This window comes from Stegodyphus dumicola, chromosome 2, assembly GCF_044657685.1.
Source record: "Stegodyphus dumicola isolate Sdum_Otavi_A_Nest chromosome 2, ASM4465768v1".
In the NCBI taxonomy this organism is placed as follows: domain Eukaryota; kingdom Metazoa; phylum Arthropoda; class Arachnida; order Araneae; family Eresidae; genus Stegodyphus; species Stegodyphus dumicola.
The window spans coordinates 4,073,378-4,088,419 of NC_140769.1; the positions used below are offsets into that span (position 1 = coordinate 4,073,378).

Below are 15,042 nucleotides of genomic sequence, written 5' to 3' on the forward strand. Positions count from 1 at the left end.
GCTTGTCACTTGAATTTTATTTTCTTCCGAATTTTCAACTTTACACAAATGTATTACAATTATACTGAATTATTAAGTGCTTCTTGTGTTTTCGAAAGTGAAAGATCTTCTGTTGTCAGTGTATAAGTTTTTATATCGTTTATTTTTTAGTTTGATTGCTAGAATATGCTCCGAAATGCTCTGAAGTTATCAAAAAATGCCCTGGAAAACACCCCAGAATGCTCTAGAAACTTAAATAATGCTTTAAAAGACGTAAAGTACTCAAAAAAAGTTTTAAAAAAATTGCATATGTTATCCAAATCCGGGCACAAAACTCTGGCACTGCATTCTTTTTGATTTATTATTGTGGCTTCTACAAATGTGATTAAATTAATAATGTGTATTGTTCATTTAGGTTTTAGGCGTTGTTAATAAACATTTACCGTTCTTTCTTGCAGGAGGAATACATGTTTGTATACCGCGCTCTTATGGAGCATGCGCAGTTCGGTGACACAGAACTGGAGCTACATCACCTCAGGGACCACTACGAACTGCTGAAGGGCAAGGTCAGAGATAACTGCAGGACGGGTCTCGAAGTCGAGTTCGAGGTAAACCCTGAACCCCAGTCCTTCGATGTCAGTATTTCCCGAGCTCATCCATAACTGTTCTTTTAGCATGTGAATGATTAATTAAATTTTTAGAAGAGCTTCTTCGGCACCACACTTCTGCAAAATCTGTATGTTATCATGGGATAGTACGAATAACATAAGATATTTTCAGATGGCCCTCAGGAAAGGTGCTGGCATTCAGATAGGTTATTTAATTCCATTGATGCGCCAGGTATCTAAAAATAAATGGTGCGATTTCGTGAGATCCCTGTGAATTGTGTATTATGTATAATGGATTGTAAAGCAAAGTTGCCGAATGAGGGGCTCTGAAATTAATTCCACGTGTGGCGCATGAACACCTTCGAGATTTTCCTCAGGTCATTAGATCAAGTGGTCTAATAAGATTTTTGGCTCTAAATCTTCGTTGAGACTGTTATCACTTGGAAATTCTACAATATTTTTTCTGTGAAATTGACTCACTGGAAACAAAGGATATTGATTTGCACATCTGTTTTCAATAAGAGAGAGCCCCACTTTACTTTGCGAATCAAGTGCGCTTGAATTGAATCATTAATTTCCAAAGCAGGGTATTGCTAGAAATAAACTCATATGGCAAAGAATTTTGATCTTACCCACTAAATTTCTTCTTCTGAATCTTTGTCAATCAAAAGGATCTGTGGATCCGTTTCCGATCCGGGAAACACAGGCCCCATGGATCAATTTTAATTCCACAATTACATGATGAGAAAAATCCCAGAATCCTTGGATCAAATTTTTTTATATCACGTTCAAATGATCCAAGGATCATAGGATCATTTTTATCCTAGGATCGCATGATACGAGAATCATAGGATCAACGGTTCCTATGATTATTTTTTGATCTGTGGATTATTTTTATTCGAGAATCACAGGATTCTCCGATCTAGAACTTGATCCATGAATCATTTTTTGATTCTAGAAGCACAGGATCCATGGACAATTTTTAATACGGGCATCAAAGGATTCACGGATCATTTTGTGATTCGACGATCACAGGTTTACAGTGGCAGAATTAATGGTACTCAACGACTGAAGGAGAGAATTGCACAAAAAATTGCAAGAGGCTTGCATGAGACTTTTTTGCCAGAATAAGGACCAAATATAAACAATGCTATGATGTCTGCTGTGCTTTTAATAATGTACATATTGAGGATTATTGATTTTTTCTCACGATTTTTTGAGGATATTAATTAAGTAATATTACATTCATTCGAATTCACATAATACATGCTTCAGAGAGACCTCATAAAATCCTACTTTTCCACATCGAAAACCCATTTATGAAAATAACATATTAAATATTTGAAATCTGTGGAGTACTCAAGCAGACCAAAATGGTAACAAGTATAAAATCAGAATGGTACATCTAGATCCAGAATCAGGGTAATTAAATCAGGCTTTTTGTTTGTGCGTGTGCGTGCCGGAATAGCGCTGTTTTTGCTACGGCCTATCTGATATTTTTTGCTATGTTCGTGGTTGGAATATTCTTGGCATGTTTTCTTAAATATTTAATCTTCTTAATAATTTTCACGAAGGGTATTAACCCTTTCCTGCACGGTATCTTTTAAAGTTGGAGTTTTGATTTAAAAAAAAAAAAGGTAGGCAATCTAATTAGGTCTAGAGGAGTACACAAGTAAAATTTTGTGAAGATAGCACTTATCATTTTAATTCTGTGGGTGTGCCCAAAGTGGCACACTCACTGAATAGAGCTTCGAAAAGAGTGCTGAAACGAGCATTGTTGTCAATGAACTGACCAATGAGATGCGGAGAAACAAAGAATACAGACTCTCAGTTGTCCTAGATGATCGGTGAGCCTGGTCTAGACACACCTAGGGTTCGCCGTTTGATTTTAAGCAAGATTTCAATGTAAAAATTTAAAACTAATATAGAATAACGAGATTAGCACACAGCCAAAAAAATAACATAGAAATTTCTTTTCAAACAATTCCTTTTATACCCTAAAAAAAATCTGGAAGATTTCTTTGAAAAATGAGGGTTTTAAAAAACTAAACATGGCTAAAATATATGGACTAGTTTGTGCTGAGCTGCCATCTACTATAAATAAAGAAATAACCTATAAGTCCTTTTTCATTCAATTTTTCTGTGCATACAGAAGGAAATTTTTAGGTGTGTCCAGACCAGACACACTGTGCCGCAAAGGGTTAAATAAATTTACTTTGTTGGATTTCTTTGATATGCATTGGAATCTCAAGCAGGTGACAGAATATTACCCCAAATCTGACTGTAAAAAAAAAAAAAAAAAAAAAAAAAAAAAGTTATGTAAAAGCTTGAGTTAGTGAAAGAAGGTACAAACAGTAGGTCGGAAAATATGAGATAAAATTGTATGATAGTTGTATAAAGTGTATTAAAAATAATAATGCAGTGTTATTTTCATAAGTGTACTTCACAGTATGTGAATAAAATTTCAAGAAAACTGAATTAATTATTAAAATGATAAATTACAAAAAGATTATTGTTGTATTTTAACTCTCATCTTATAGAAAAACTTTGAGGTTTTGCCATAAAATTTTAAGATTCAAAATAGGAATCAGAAAGTTTATAACTTTTTTGAGTTATGGAGTTTTCAAAATTCTTCGATGAAAAGCTTTGAGATTCTTATAAATATCAAACTATGGTTCATGTGAGCAAAACTAAATTCAACTCAAAACTATGATAAATTGAATTTAATTTAACTCAAACTATGATTACAATGAATATGAGGTGTAAGAATGTTTATGGCAAGCATTTATAGGAGACAAATAAATTCCAAAAATAAACTTCTGAAATTTTGAATATATTTTTTATATTGTTTGTTTAAATGTTTGCAAATTTTTATTTGTTTAAATGCTGACTTTTCATTTATAAAATCCCAGGAGAAGGACTCATTTGCTTTAGTGAATTATTTATTATTTTTTATTATTTATTTATTTCAGATTGTAAAAATTTCTGTCATTAATTTGTCTGGCTTTATGCTACAGTGTAATAAAAATGAACTGAATATGTTTGAAACCTAAAATGAATTTATTTGTAATTTACAATATTCTTCTAGAAACTGAATGATGTCTTCGAGGAGCCCAAAACCTACTGTGTAGGCGCGTGGGACATCAATAGGTGTAAAAATAGATACGAATGCATCATACCATGTAAGTCAAATCCTTATTATACATTTGTTTGTAAAAAAAATTTTTATACGATATCCTTTTATGAATAAGTTCAACTGTCTTTGTTTCCTTACAGTAATTCAATGACGCAAAAATATTCTTCATATACTTAAACATGAAATATTTTTCAAAAAACCTTTTTTTTAATTTGTAAAAATTGCTAAGAAAATACAAATTAAAAATAAATCAGAAAATATCTGCCAATTTTATTTGTTTTAAACCTAAATTTTGAACTATAAAAAAAAATCAAGCAAGTTTAATAAAAAATAGAGATGTTAATAAACATATAACAGATTCAATTAACATTGAGGAGCTTAAATTTTGTGAGAGAATGTTTTGAAAACTACTGGTCCGATTTTTACATAACTTAGCATTTAGGCATAATTTGAGTCATAGAATCAAAATACGAAAAGAAATTGATATGTCATGTTAAAAAAATGTTCGATTTGTGTCAAAATACGCATTTCAAAACAATGCTATATTTAAATCGAAATATATATCCTACGTTGCGCTTTTGAGACATGGAAAACACAAGTTAAATTTTATCAATCAGCCCAGTAGAACAGGAGATATAGAACTGTCCCTTTTTCTTGTGCAGAGTATGCATTAATAAACTTATAGAAAGTAGTTTGCAAATGCATTGATATCTGAAAGGAAGGAAAAATAGTTAAAAATATTTATAATTTTTTATTTACTTCATAAATATTTTTGAAATTTATGCATTACGATTTTTTAAAAAAATTTTAAAAACAGAAAATACTTATAAAATTATCTGTTAATGTATCATAAATTGCTTAAATTAGATGTATTATAAATAATGTGAATTAGACATAATGAAAAATAAAACGAAGCTAACAATGGTTAAAAAATTAGAAACTTATTTTTAATCGCTTAGTTGGATCAGCGTTATGAAAACTGACCGTATGCAAAGCTGTGCGGACAGTACATAAAACATCTTAGACTTAATGGAATGGTAACCCTTTCCAAGCCACAAAGATGTTAAATGCTGTAGTAATATAAAGATAGCAAAATGTAAATAAATTATGATATAAATATTTCTATCCTAAAATTAAATTATGCAATAACAGTAAAATTAACTTACATTCTTTAAAAGAAAATCTTTAAAATACTAAAATCTTACATTCTTTAAAAGAAAATTTTAAATCTTAAAGCTAAATTCACAAATGTGTATAGAGCAGGGCTTAATTTCTAGAATTAGAAGTTCCAGAACCCTATGGAAGACCATCAGGAAAGAGGAACAAGAATAAATAAGTAAATAAAATGACTAATAAAATCATTAATAATTAAAAAATTATCTACATGAATGTATGTAGGTTTGTCACATTGTGAAAAAAACAACGGTACCTAGTGTCATGAAATTTTGAGTAACATAGTCCTCCACTGGAAGATGGGTACTTGGAAACCTGAATTTAAAATTTCTTTTATTGTCTATTTCATATTTTATAAAACTTTAGCAATTTTTTTATTAAAAACTCCACAATTTCAAATCCAAATGTGGCAACACTGTACGGAATAAAACATTTTTACCTCCAGTGCGCAAGACTGTCTTCGGAAATTCTAAAGATATGCTGTTTTTAAACATTTTTAGCGCAATGTGGCCTTAGCCAAAATGCCCTCGAAACATGTATGTGTCTTTAAGTTTAAAAAAAGCCCATTTGGGCATAATATAAAATTTGGAAACTTTCAGATTTTTTTTTATTACTAAAAATAAAATTTTCAAGATTAAATTTCTATTGGAATTTTTGTTCAGTATAATTAGAATTATTATTTACATCCAAATTTAAGAATACAGGAGCCGGGTTCTGGAGAGCTCCGGCGCAATTTAAGCTCTGGTATAATGTGTGCTGATATTATTAAGAGTGAATAACAGGTTTAGATAAATTTATTTTTATCATTGGAGAACACTACACTGTATCAACAAACTACACTGTATAGCTTAAAGTGACTGAATACTTTGGATTTTAAACATTTTTTCCAAATATTTAAAGAAAGGACGAATTGTTCTGTAATTGCAGTCTTGTGGATAGCATGCTTGAACTCACATTTCCCGGTAAAAATTCTCTTGACTATAGGATTTGGAGGACAAACTACAAAATGGTTGAAAAACATACTTTTCTTCACATTGTATCATAAAAATCTGGAAATTATTTGTAACTTTCACAAAATATTTTACACATACTATATGCAATGTGCATGTGAATTTTCGTAAAAATAATAAGTGTTGCATGTTAAGAAAAATTTGAAGTTTTCTTTTAAAAATTCCAATTTTTCTCAATTGATTTTTTTGCTTATAACATGCCAAATTTTGAATTGAAAAACATCAAACAGAAATGTTAAATGGAAACACTAAATATTGGAGGGAATAGCAGCTTCTTAACTGCTTATGTGAGAAATGTATCAACATTTTCCCTCCTGCTAACCTATATGCATAGGTAAGGGAGGTAATATTTTCCATATAGATAGGAAAGGTTCCAAAAATTAGATAATCTATATACATTGGTTCCAAAAATTAGATAATGAGTTTTAAATGAATAACCACAAATTAAAAGTCCCTATGACATGTTTTGATTACTTTTACAATGATGTTTTTCTGTCTGTCTGTGGTGAATTTTCAATCAACGATAGCTCTTATGTGGAACTTCCAAATATATCCATTTTCCCTACTTAAGCTTTCTACATTTATATAAAAAGTTAAGATTTGGGGTAAAACTGGAAAACCGGAAGTTGTACTTTTCATGAAACCTATAACAGTCTTTAACTGACAACCAGAAGTTGTATTTTACTGGAAATACAAAACAAATTTTAATGAAAAGCTGTATTAAAATGTAATCCAAAACTTAAATTTTAGTAGTATTTAAGACTTTTATGTGAGAAGTGAGAAATTATGGGCTCCATTCCCTGAGATGTTTGTTCTCCATCAAAAATTAAAGCGAAGCTATATAATTAGTGTGGTAGGACTATACTTGTACGATTATTGGTGAAATTCTGTTGTCTTGCTACTTCTTCTCGTCGTGTCTCATCGTAAGTTTTAACGGAGTTACTATATTCCGGGAGCATTTTTGTAATGCTCGTCTGCAAAGATTTAAAATTTAATTTTACCTCAGAAACACAGCAACGTCTATCGGGCTTCAACTATTAAATAACACTATATCCCTTTAAACTGTAAGAATTCACCAGTCTTACAGCTAAATTGTAAGAAATTATCAATTCTCTATAGGAAGGAAACAGCTCCAGAAATTCTTTGGAGTCTATCATCTGATACACGCTCAAAGGGACAGAATAAATGACACAATTACCTTTTCATCTCTACCAGGTTTTCTAATACCTCAGTGTTTGTATAGAAATTTTATAATAAAAACTTCTGAGAGTGAAGTTCTTATATTAAATTCTTAACAAAGTAAGGGGAAAATTTCTTAATTTAAAAAAAAAATATATGTTACTAATTAGTTTATAAATTTACGATATGCTTGCATGCGAGTTCCTGGAAGCATTGCAAACACAGAAATAATATCTTTCAGTAGAAGAAGAAAGATTTTTATTCAAGAATACAGACACAGCATTACTAAAAAAATAGTAGACATGGCTGAAAATAACAAAACACAGTTTATTTCTGGACACTTAAATCCTGCAGTACATATTTTCAATTGCGCATCTTCATCATCATGGCTGCGAGAATACTCCACAGTTTTGTCCAGCTTACATCTTTTTATACAAAGGAGGAAGCAGAGCAGCAAATTACGCTTACTATCATCAGCAAAGCGGAGCAGGGAAAAAAGGATTGCTCAATTAGTAACAGTGGTATTGATAGACTTGGTTCCTTTTGTTTGAATTTTAAACAGTGATTGGATTAAAAAGTACCTGCAATGCTGTTCTTACATAATACCATAATGCGGATTAATTACTGCCGATTAATAAATAGTAGTTTTAAGAGAGGATGAGGACATAGCCAAATTGAAATGAGAAAATAAAAGGGTTCCTAAATTGAAGCAGACACTCACTGTAATGAAAGTTCTGTAATAGTTACCGTATTTGACGGCATATAACACGCACCCTTATTTAGAAGGCCACACACATGTAGATGTAGAAAAAGTTATATGTGTCTAGAATAAAATAATGGCTAAAAATAGCATTCAGTATTGAAAGTTAACCTGTGTCCTTCACGTATAAAACGCAGGTAACGTTTTTGAGACCAAATTTAGCAAAAAAAGTGCGTCTTATATGCCGTCAAATACAGTATATAATATGGATTAGTCTCAAAATGACGCAGTGCAGAAAAAGGTTATTATTTTTGGAATAGAGAGGGGGAATTAATGGGTTACTGCTAATTTAAATTATAATTTGTCTTTCATATATTTTTTATCATGCGTATGAGTCTGAATGCAGGAGGAAAATGTGCCATTTTGCTCATGTAACAGTGGAAAACTTAAATTATGCAGCTTCGTATCGCTGAGTATCCAATAACACATCATTCAATAAATGAAGCAGTCATACTATGCGCAATTATGCTACTATGTATAGTATTGTTGCCTGCCTATGGGTTCGTAACAAATTGAATGCACAAGTCTGATGAAAAGTGAATAAATTTATTATTATCACAACAAATGAAACAAAAGGCCTGAATTTCCTCACATATTCGTACAATATTGCAATATCTCACAGCAGTTATCTTTAAAACTACTCAAACGTTCAACAGAACTTAATTCAAAACAAAGAAACATAGAGAAAGCTAATGTGATTTCACCGTGAATTCGCTACAGTAAGCAACAACAGTTTTCAAAACAAACTTATAAAACAACTATTGAATTGAGATGTTTTCCTCCTTTTATAAGCTTTTTAAATCACGCACGAACATATTCTGGTATTTTTTTACGAGATAGCTATCTATTAAATATGCGTGCTCCTGTATTTTTAATTTTTCCGGCACAGCTTTCTCTTCAAATAAGTCATGTGCAGCATTGTATGGGGAAATGAAATAATTTAATAACAATTCTATTAAAAATAGCAAACTAAATAAATCAATACAAAAACCATAACATCGTAGTCAGTTTTTTCCCCCTTTTCTTTATGGCATACACAAAGATCCTGTTGCAGTTCCTCTTTACTCCCAATTTCAGAGTTGCTTTCCATTCATTTTTTCTGCCAATAAACAGTGCCAGGGCTTTTGTTTTCTATCATTTAGTTAGAATCTCCTAGAACTTTTCTGTTGCATTTAAACTTCTTGTGAGAAAGAACAGAGAAAGTCTCTTAAGCTTTCTCTGTTACTTAAGCACGTGATGCTTTTTCATCATTTTCACTCCTGCACTGAAGAATAATGTTGTATTTAAACTTGGAAACTTTAGTCCTGCAAATTCACTTACATTACGAACTGATAACAGCACTAAAATAAAACTAATTTTTTATATTGAAAGCTTGCTTCATTGTTGCTATTCAATTATAAACAATTTTATTCGCTTCTACTTTTATATTATATATTAATAACCAATGATTTATTTCATTATATTAATACAACTCTTTACGTTTCAGATGACATGAACCGAGTCATCCTTTTGCCTTCCATTACTGATCAATCGTCCTATATCAATGCATCTCATATTCAGGTAAGCTGAGACCTTCTTACTTAGTTGTAGAAGTTGACATAGGTCAATATCATATTCATAGAAATATGTGCTATTTAAACTTGTCATTTGATAAGCACTGAAATAATCATCACAGTAGTAAAATAGTCACTTTTAGCACATAACTTTAACGCAATGAAAATCAATAATTTTAATTCACTACTCACATTTCCTTTTTTACGTCCAGTTGTTGGCTTAAAATTAGTAAAGAAACAACCTTGCATTTGGAAGAGAACAAAAAAACTCAATTGATTTTAAGGGTAAACAGGTCCTTCTTCATCAGCAGCAAAGAAATTTGCTAGACTGGAAAGCTACGACTTTCTCAAACTCTTGTTGTTTGCCATGATTATCGTGCATTTCGTCTGTCGAAAGTATTTGCCTCTATGAGTGCTTAAAGTAGTGTGATTTCGAATGTAAGTCTAGGTAGACAATATCGGAGATGTAGAAGTAGGTGAGACCAGTTTGTCACATATGCATGAGGTGACATCTGATTGGTTGAGTAGATTTCAATGTAAATGCTAAGAAATATACAAAATAAACACAAATAATAAGTGAAATATAAGTCATGAAATAAGATGCAGAATATAGTCCTAGAAATTATTTTTAAAGTTATAACATGTGAAATGCTTTAGAAGAGTAATTGCAGTAAAGCGAACGGGATGATAGTGCCATCTATCAGCAAAAATATTAAAAAAAGTTCAAAAATTAAGTTAATAGAATGTTAAAAGTGTTAGGAAATATTGGATTAGGCTTAAAGTCATTAACTAAACAAGCTAAATCTTTTTGATGAAATTTGGAATTGTTTTGAATGAAGTTAATTTCAAATTTCATTTAATTTTACCTTAATATTTCTTAGTTTTTAGAGACTTTTTATATTTCTTTTTTTAATTGCAAAACAAATGTGTAGAAATCCACATAATCTTCATTTATATTACATTCAATTATATTAATAGATAATAAGAGCGATTGCTGCTGAAAATTATATTAACTTTGCTTTAACTTGTTGTTTTCACTCTCCAGATGTTTAACCTTCTGTGTGTATTATTATTTTACTGCTGGTGCTAGAGTTGCAGTTTTTGGCATAAATGATTATTATGAATTATTAAGAGAATTTAAAAACCTTTCTTGCATGTAATTCTCATTAAAATTGTTTCTAAAATATTAGGTTAAAAAATATGTGTTTTCTCATGTTAAAAAAATTCTAATGAAAATAGAATATTTATCCTCTCTTAAGAGTTTCATAAGTTATCTGTAAATAAAATTAAATTATGCGCAAGATTTTTATTTAAACAGAAATCACTGACAATGAAACTTTTTTATAAGTTTAATGGGATTAGAGTACTAAACTGATACTGATTGTTACTGATATACAAGTTTGCTAATACAGTTCTTGACGTTTTAGTTGGTTAAATATCTGGTCAGTGTAGATGGCTGCTCATATTCTACATTTTATGGAGTTTCTTTCTTTATGCATAAATGTGTAACGATTACATGCACTGTTTTTTGCCTAGGGTTACTATCGTTCTCTGTCGTTCATCATCACACAAGACCCTCTGCCGCAAACCATTTGGGACTTCTGGCGGATGGTCAAAGAACAGCACATCACCACACTCGTCATGCTTTCTGAACTCGGTCAAGATCTGGTGAGATTTTAAATATTTGACAGTTAAGATGGTTGCACTTTAGTAGCTATTACCAATAACATATCTCAGTTGGTTCAATTTATCAGTGCATTTCACTAACAGGAAGTCCCAAGTTACTATTTAGAGTGAATATAACATATTGTTGTGGGCATACAATTGTAATGGATTTAATGCACATAGAGTTCTGGAACTTTCCACAAAAGCACTTGTACAGCTCATCTTAGTATGATACTGCACTATCAGTAGTTAATGCTTCTAACTAGTGAGAACATTAAACACAACAAAATGCAAAGTACATCTAAAGAGTGTAGCTCGCAGGAAGATCTCTCAGTACTCTGAAATAAACTCTGATCTAAACACAGAGAACTGATGCTCTTCCTGGTCTTATATAGCCCCCCCCCCGGCCGCCAAGAAATTTCTAGTAGCTTCCATTTAACGAAATTACTGGAAGGCATATACGGTTAAAGCTACATCTGAGGGCCAAATATGGTTACAGTAACATTTAGAAATCAGTTGCAGTTATTCATTTACAATAGCAATTGCAGTCATACAGGGACCGGACCAAAATGTCGCCAAGTTTAAATATTTTTTTCGATTTCTCACCAAATCTGCCGACAAAAATTAGGCGCCAAAACCATCCAATTTTGGTGATATTTTGGCAATATAGCGAGAAAGCCATTTAATTCAATGTTAAATAGACTTTTCCCTGTAATCGTATTTTTTCGGCAGAGATATGCATTTCTTGGGGCTGTTCATGTTACATTATGCAAAATTAGTAACAGTATTGATAGGCAAATATGAAATGGTAATGTTACTGCAACATAGCTGTAGAGACATTAGGTATTTTTGGAAGCAGGAGAGATTCAAAAATTAAGCAATGCCTTCGCCGGGAATCGAATCACGGACCTCTCAATTACGCGCTGAGCGTGCAGACCACTACGCCACGAAGACTCGCTAAGAAGGGAGGAGAAATACCTTATATACTCCTCCTTTTAAAGGGCAACTGGGGTTTTTAGGGAACCCAATCGCCAAATCCTGGGTGAGAAGAATCATCATCCAAAACCCCCGTTTAGTTCGGACACCACTTTATAGAAATTAGGTATTTTTGTAAGCAGGAGAGATTGAAAAATTAGCAAGGCCTTAGCCGGGAATCGAACCACAGATCTCTCAATTACGCACTGAGCGTGCAGACCACTACACCATGAAGGCTGGCAAAGAAGGCGGGAGAAATACCTTATACAGCAAATGCTGTAGGTGACTCACGGTTAATTAAATGTGGCTCGTCAGTTGTAATAGTGATGTTTTTTTTTTTTTTTTTTTTCTTAATCTACTGATTTGTGTGTGGTTTGTCTGCAAAAGACCATTCCATTTTTTTTTTCAAAAGATTATGATGCCATCTTCATAAAAGCTAGTTAACAGCTTCGACTTTTTGGAATCGTCATAGTGCTTATATTTCTTAAATCAACATTCAACATGAGCATGCACTGCAATATTATCTAGCACATTTCTTAACCAGATGGACAACATTGTGTGTAAAAAGTAGTTATTTGAGCATGACAGACGATCTGTCACATTCCAAAAAGTCTATTATAGTTGTTACCACAAAGCCAGGCTCTTTTCGCCGCCCTAAGCAATTAGCACAATTTGCTTCCGATATAAATTAAACATGGTAATAATTCAGTTGTAGCTTATGAGAACAACTTATCTTGTTTTCCCTGAACATTGGTGACATAGCATCTGCCAATGTTTTCAAAATGATATCAGGGAAGTGTGCAGCATAATTATCTAATAGTAAAACTATTTTCTTGTTTTTCAGTTGTCTGTCCCATTTCAAAAGAAAATTAGTAAAAGTACTTGTCATCTATGAATTCTTGCTATTATCATAAAGTTAAATTCTTGATTTCTTTTAAACATCAAGGCTTTCATTTTTTTCAATAACCACTGGCCTCTTTTTAATTATTGCATCCATACTGCGTGTTAATAACACAATCCATCTCTTATCAACTGGTGTTCGAGAAAGAGAACCAGTGTTCACTCAAGCACCACCTATTCTTTAATCTAAGGAAACATTCTCATTTATTATCAAAGAACTTGTTTCCAGTGCCTCTACAGGACTGTTTTTGTTAATTATAAGATAAAAATATTATATCGCTCTCAACTCTAGTCGCACAAAGAAATTTGCAAACAATGTCCAAGTTGGTCTTAGTTCTAACTACACTGTCTGAAATTTCTGTTAAACCCATTTATTGAAGTATTACATTATTGAAGGATAAATGAATGAACTGGAAACAGTTTTTATCAGCTCCGAATAGTTTATTCTGGATCTGAATAATCAGACTTTATCCAGTCTGAGCTTTATAAGCGGCATAGATGAATTTAATATTTTATGTATTTAATATTTTATGAATTTAATTTTTTCTGTTGATTAGTATTGTCGCATTCTACGAGTTTCTGGACTTAAAGTGATTGATGACAACACTTGATGAATAACCAAATCCCAGTTTATTCGTCAACATTACATAGTACAGTTCCAAAGACGCATTACAGTGTCATTGAAAAGACTACATTAAACAAGCTGAAACAACAGGGGCGCAGCTAGAGGGGGGCAAGGGGGGCATCTGTCCCCTGGTGCAGAATCCAAGGGGCGCCAAACTGATGTTATGACATTTTAGAATTAAATGTTTCTATCCTTGGCAAGCAGTAGGGGGCACGAAATCTTCAGTTGTCACTGGGCGCTGAAAACCCTAGCTACGACTCTGTGAAACAATCAGCAACGCAGCCTTCAGATTACAATGGTGAAGATAGTTTCACGGCAAAAAGCACCAAGTACAGTTCCCGACTCAGTTCAGTCATTCTCACTCTAATCTCTGAACTCAAGTTACTACTTATGAACTTGATCTACTCTCAAGATACACTACTACTCCGAGTATATGCAGGATTTATATAGCTTTCTGACCTGCCTTTGAGAACATTCTGGGGAGAAACCAATAAGTATTCGTTCTAGAATGCTCTCGCTCTGCCTATGGCATATTGCCAATTTTGTCGCCAAATGGGCGATTTTGTTCCAAATCTGGCAACTGTGCCTTTCTTTGTCTTTTTCTTGCAACCCTAAACCCGCTTTGTGGGGAAGCTATTTGACCGCAGCTGGGTCTTGCAATATGTCTCTGGAAATTTTAACGTGATACGAGGCTGAGTTTAATAAGCGGTGGGCACTGTAATCTATACATTATATGATATCAGCTGTTCCTCCATAGAGTGAAACATGTTACAATGCAGTTTTAAGCTTTTTGTTATTTATTTCCCAGTGAGACATACGAATAAAGTAATGAAGTTTTTAAATGCTGTGTGCCATATCAATGTTGATTAAATTGTTTAGTTTAAGAATAATTACAAAGCATAAAATTCAACACATAGAGATATAAAATGTTACAGTGGAAATTTGATGTTACTAATTGGATTTTTCTGTAAAAGGATTGTAATCAATGAAGTAAATTAATGAACTGTTTTTAATTTCAATTTACTTGTTTCTTTATTTCTGTGATAAAGAATTATCAGAACTAAAGAATATGCCAGTTTTCATTTAAGTCCATCAAGATAAAGCGTCTTTTGAGAGTCCGTATTTTTAAGGACAATATTTCAAAAACTGTTTTCTTTACTATTTGAAAATTTCCTTTAATGCATTTATCGTACATTCATATCCATTACATATAATTTTGATTTCATTGTGGGAAATGTGAGAGTTAATTTGTAAGTTGTTATTTAAGAAATTTACTTTAATAAAAGTGAAAAGACACAAATAATTTTAAAACATTAAGAAAAAATATATTTTGAAATACTTGCAATGAACTTTGGTATGCGAACAAATTTTTGACAATAAATGCTGGCATTATATTGCGAATAACATTTCATTCGTTTCAAAGATCGACATAATTTTTCACATGAGAAATTTTAAATGACTGTTTTCATGCAAGTAGTT

The 15,042-nt window shown here is 32.0% G+C and overlaps 1 protein-coding gene across 1 annotated transcript in view; it reads left to right on the top strand.

Annotated features, from left to right (window-relative positions):
• LOC118187605 (tyrosine-protein phosphatase 69D-like) overlaps positions 1–15,042 on the top strand; it is a 393,140-nt gene that overhangs the window by 359,755 nt on the left and 18,343 nt on the right. The window contains exons 20-23 of the mRNA XM_035357863.2: positions 438–587; positions 3,676–3,769; positions 9,332–9,405; positions 10,935–11,066. Of these exons, the coding sequence (XP_035213754.2) occupies positions 438–587; positions 3,676–3,769; positions 9,332–9,405; positions 10,935–11,066 (450 nt within the window). The remainder of the gene's footprint in view (positions 1–437; positions 588–3,675; positions 3,770–9,331; positions 9,406–10,934; positions 11,067–15,042) is intronic.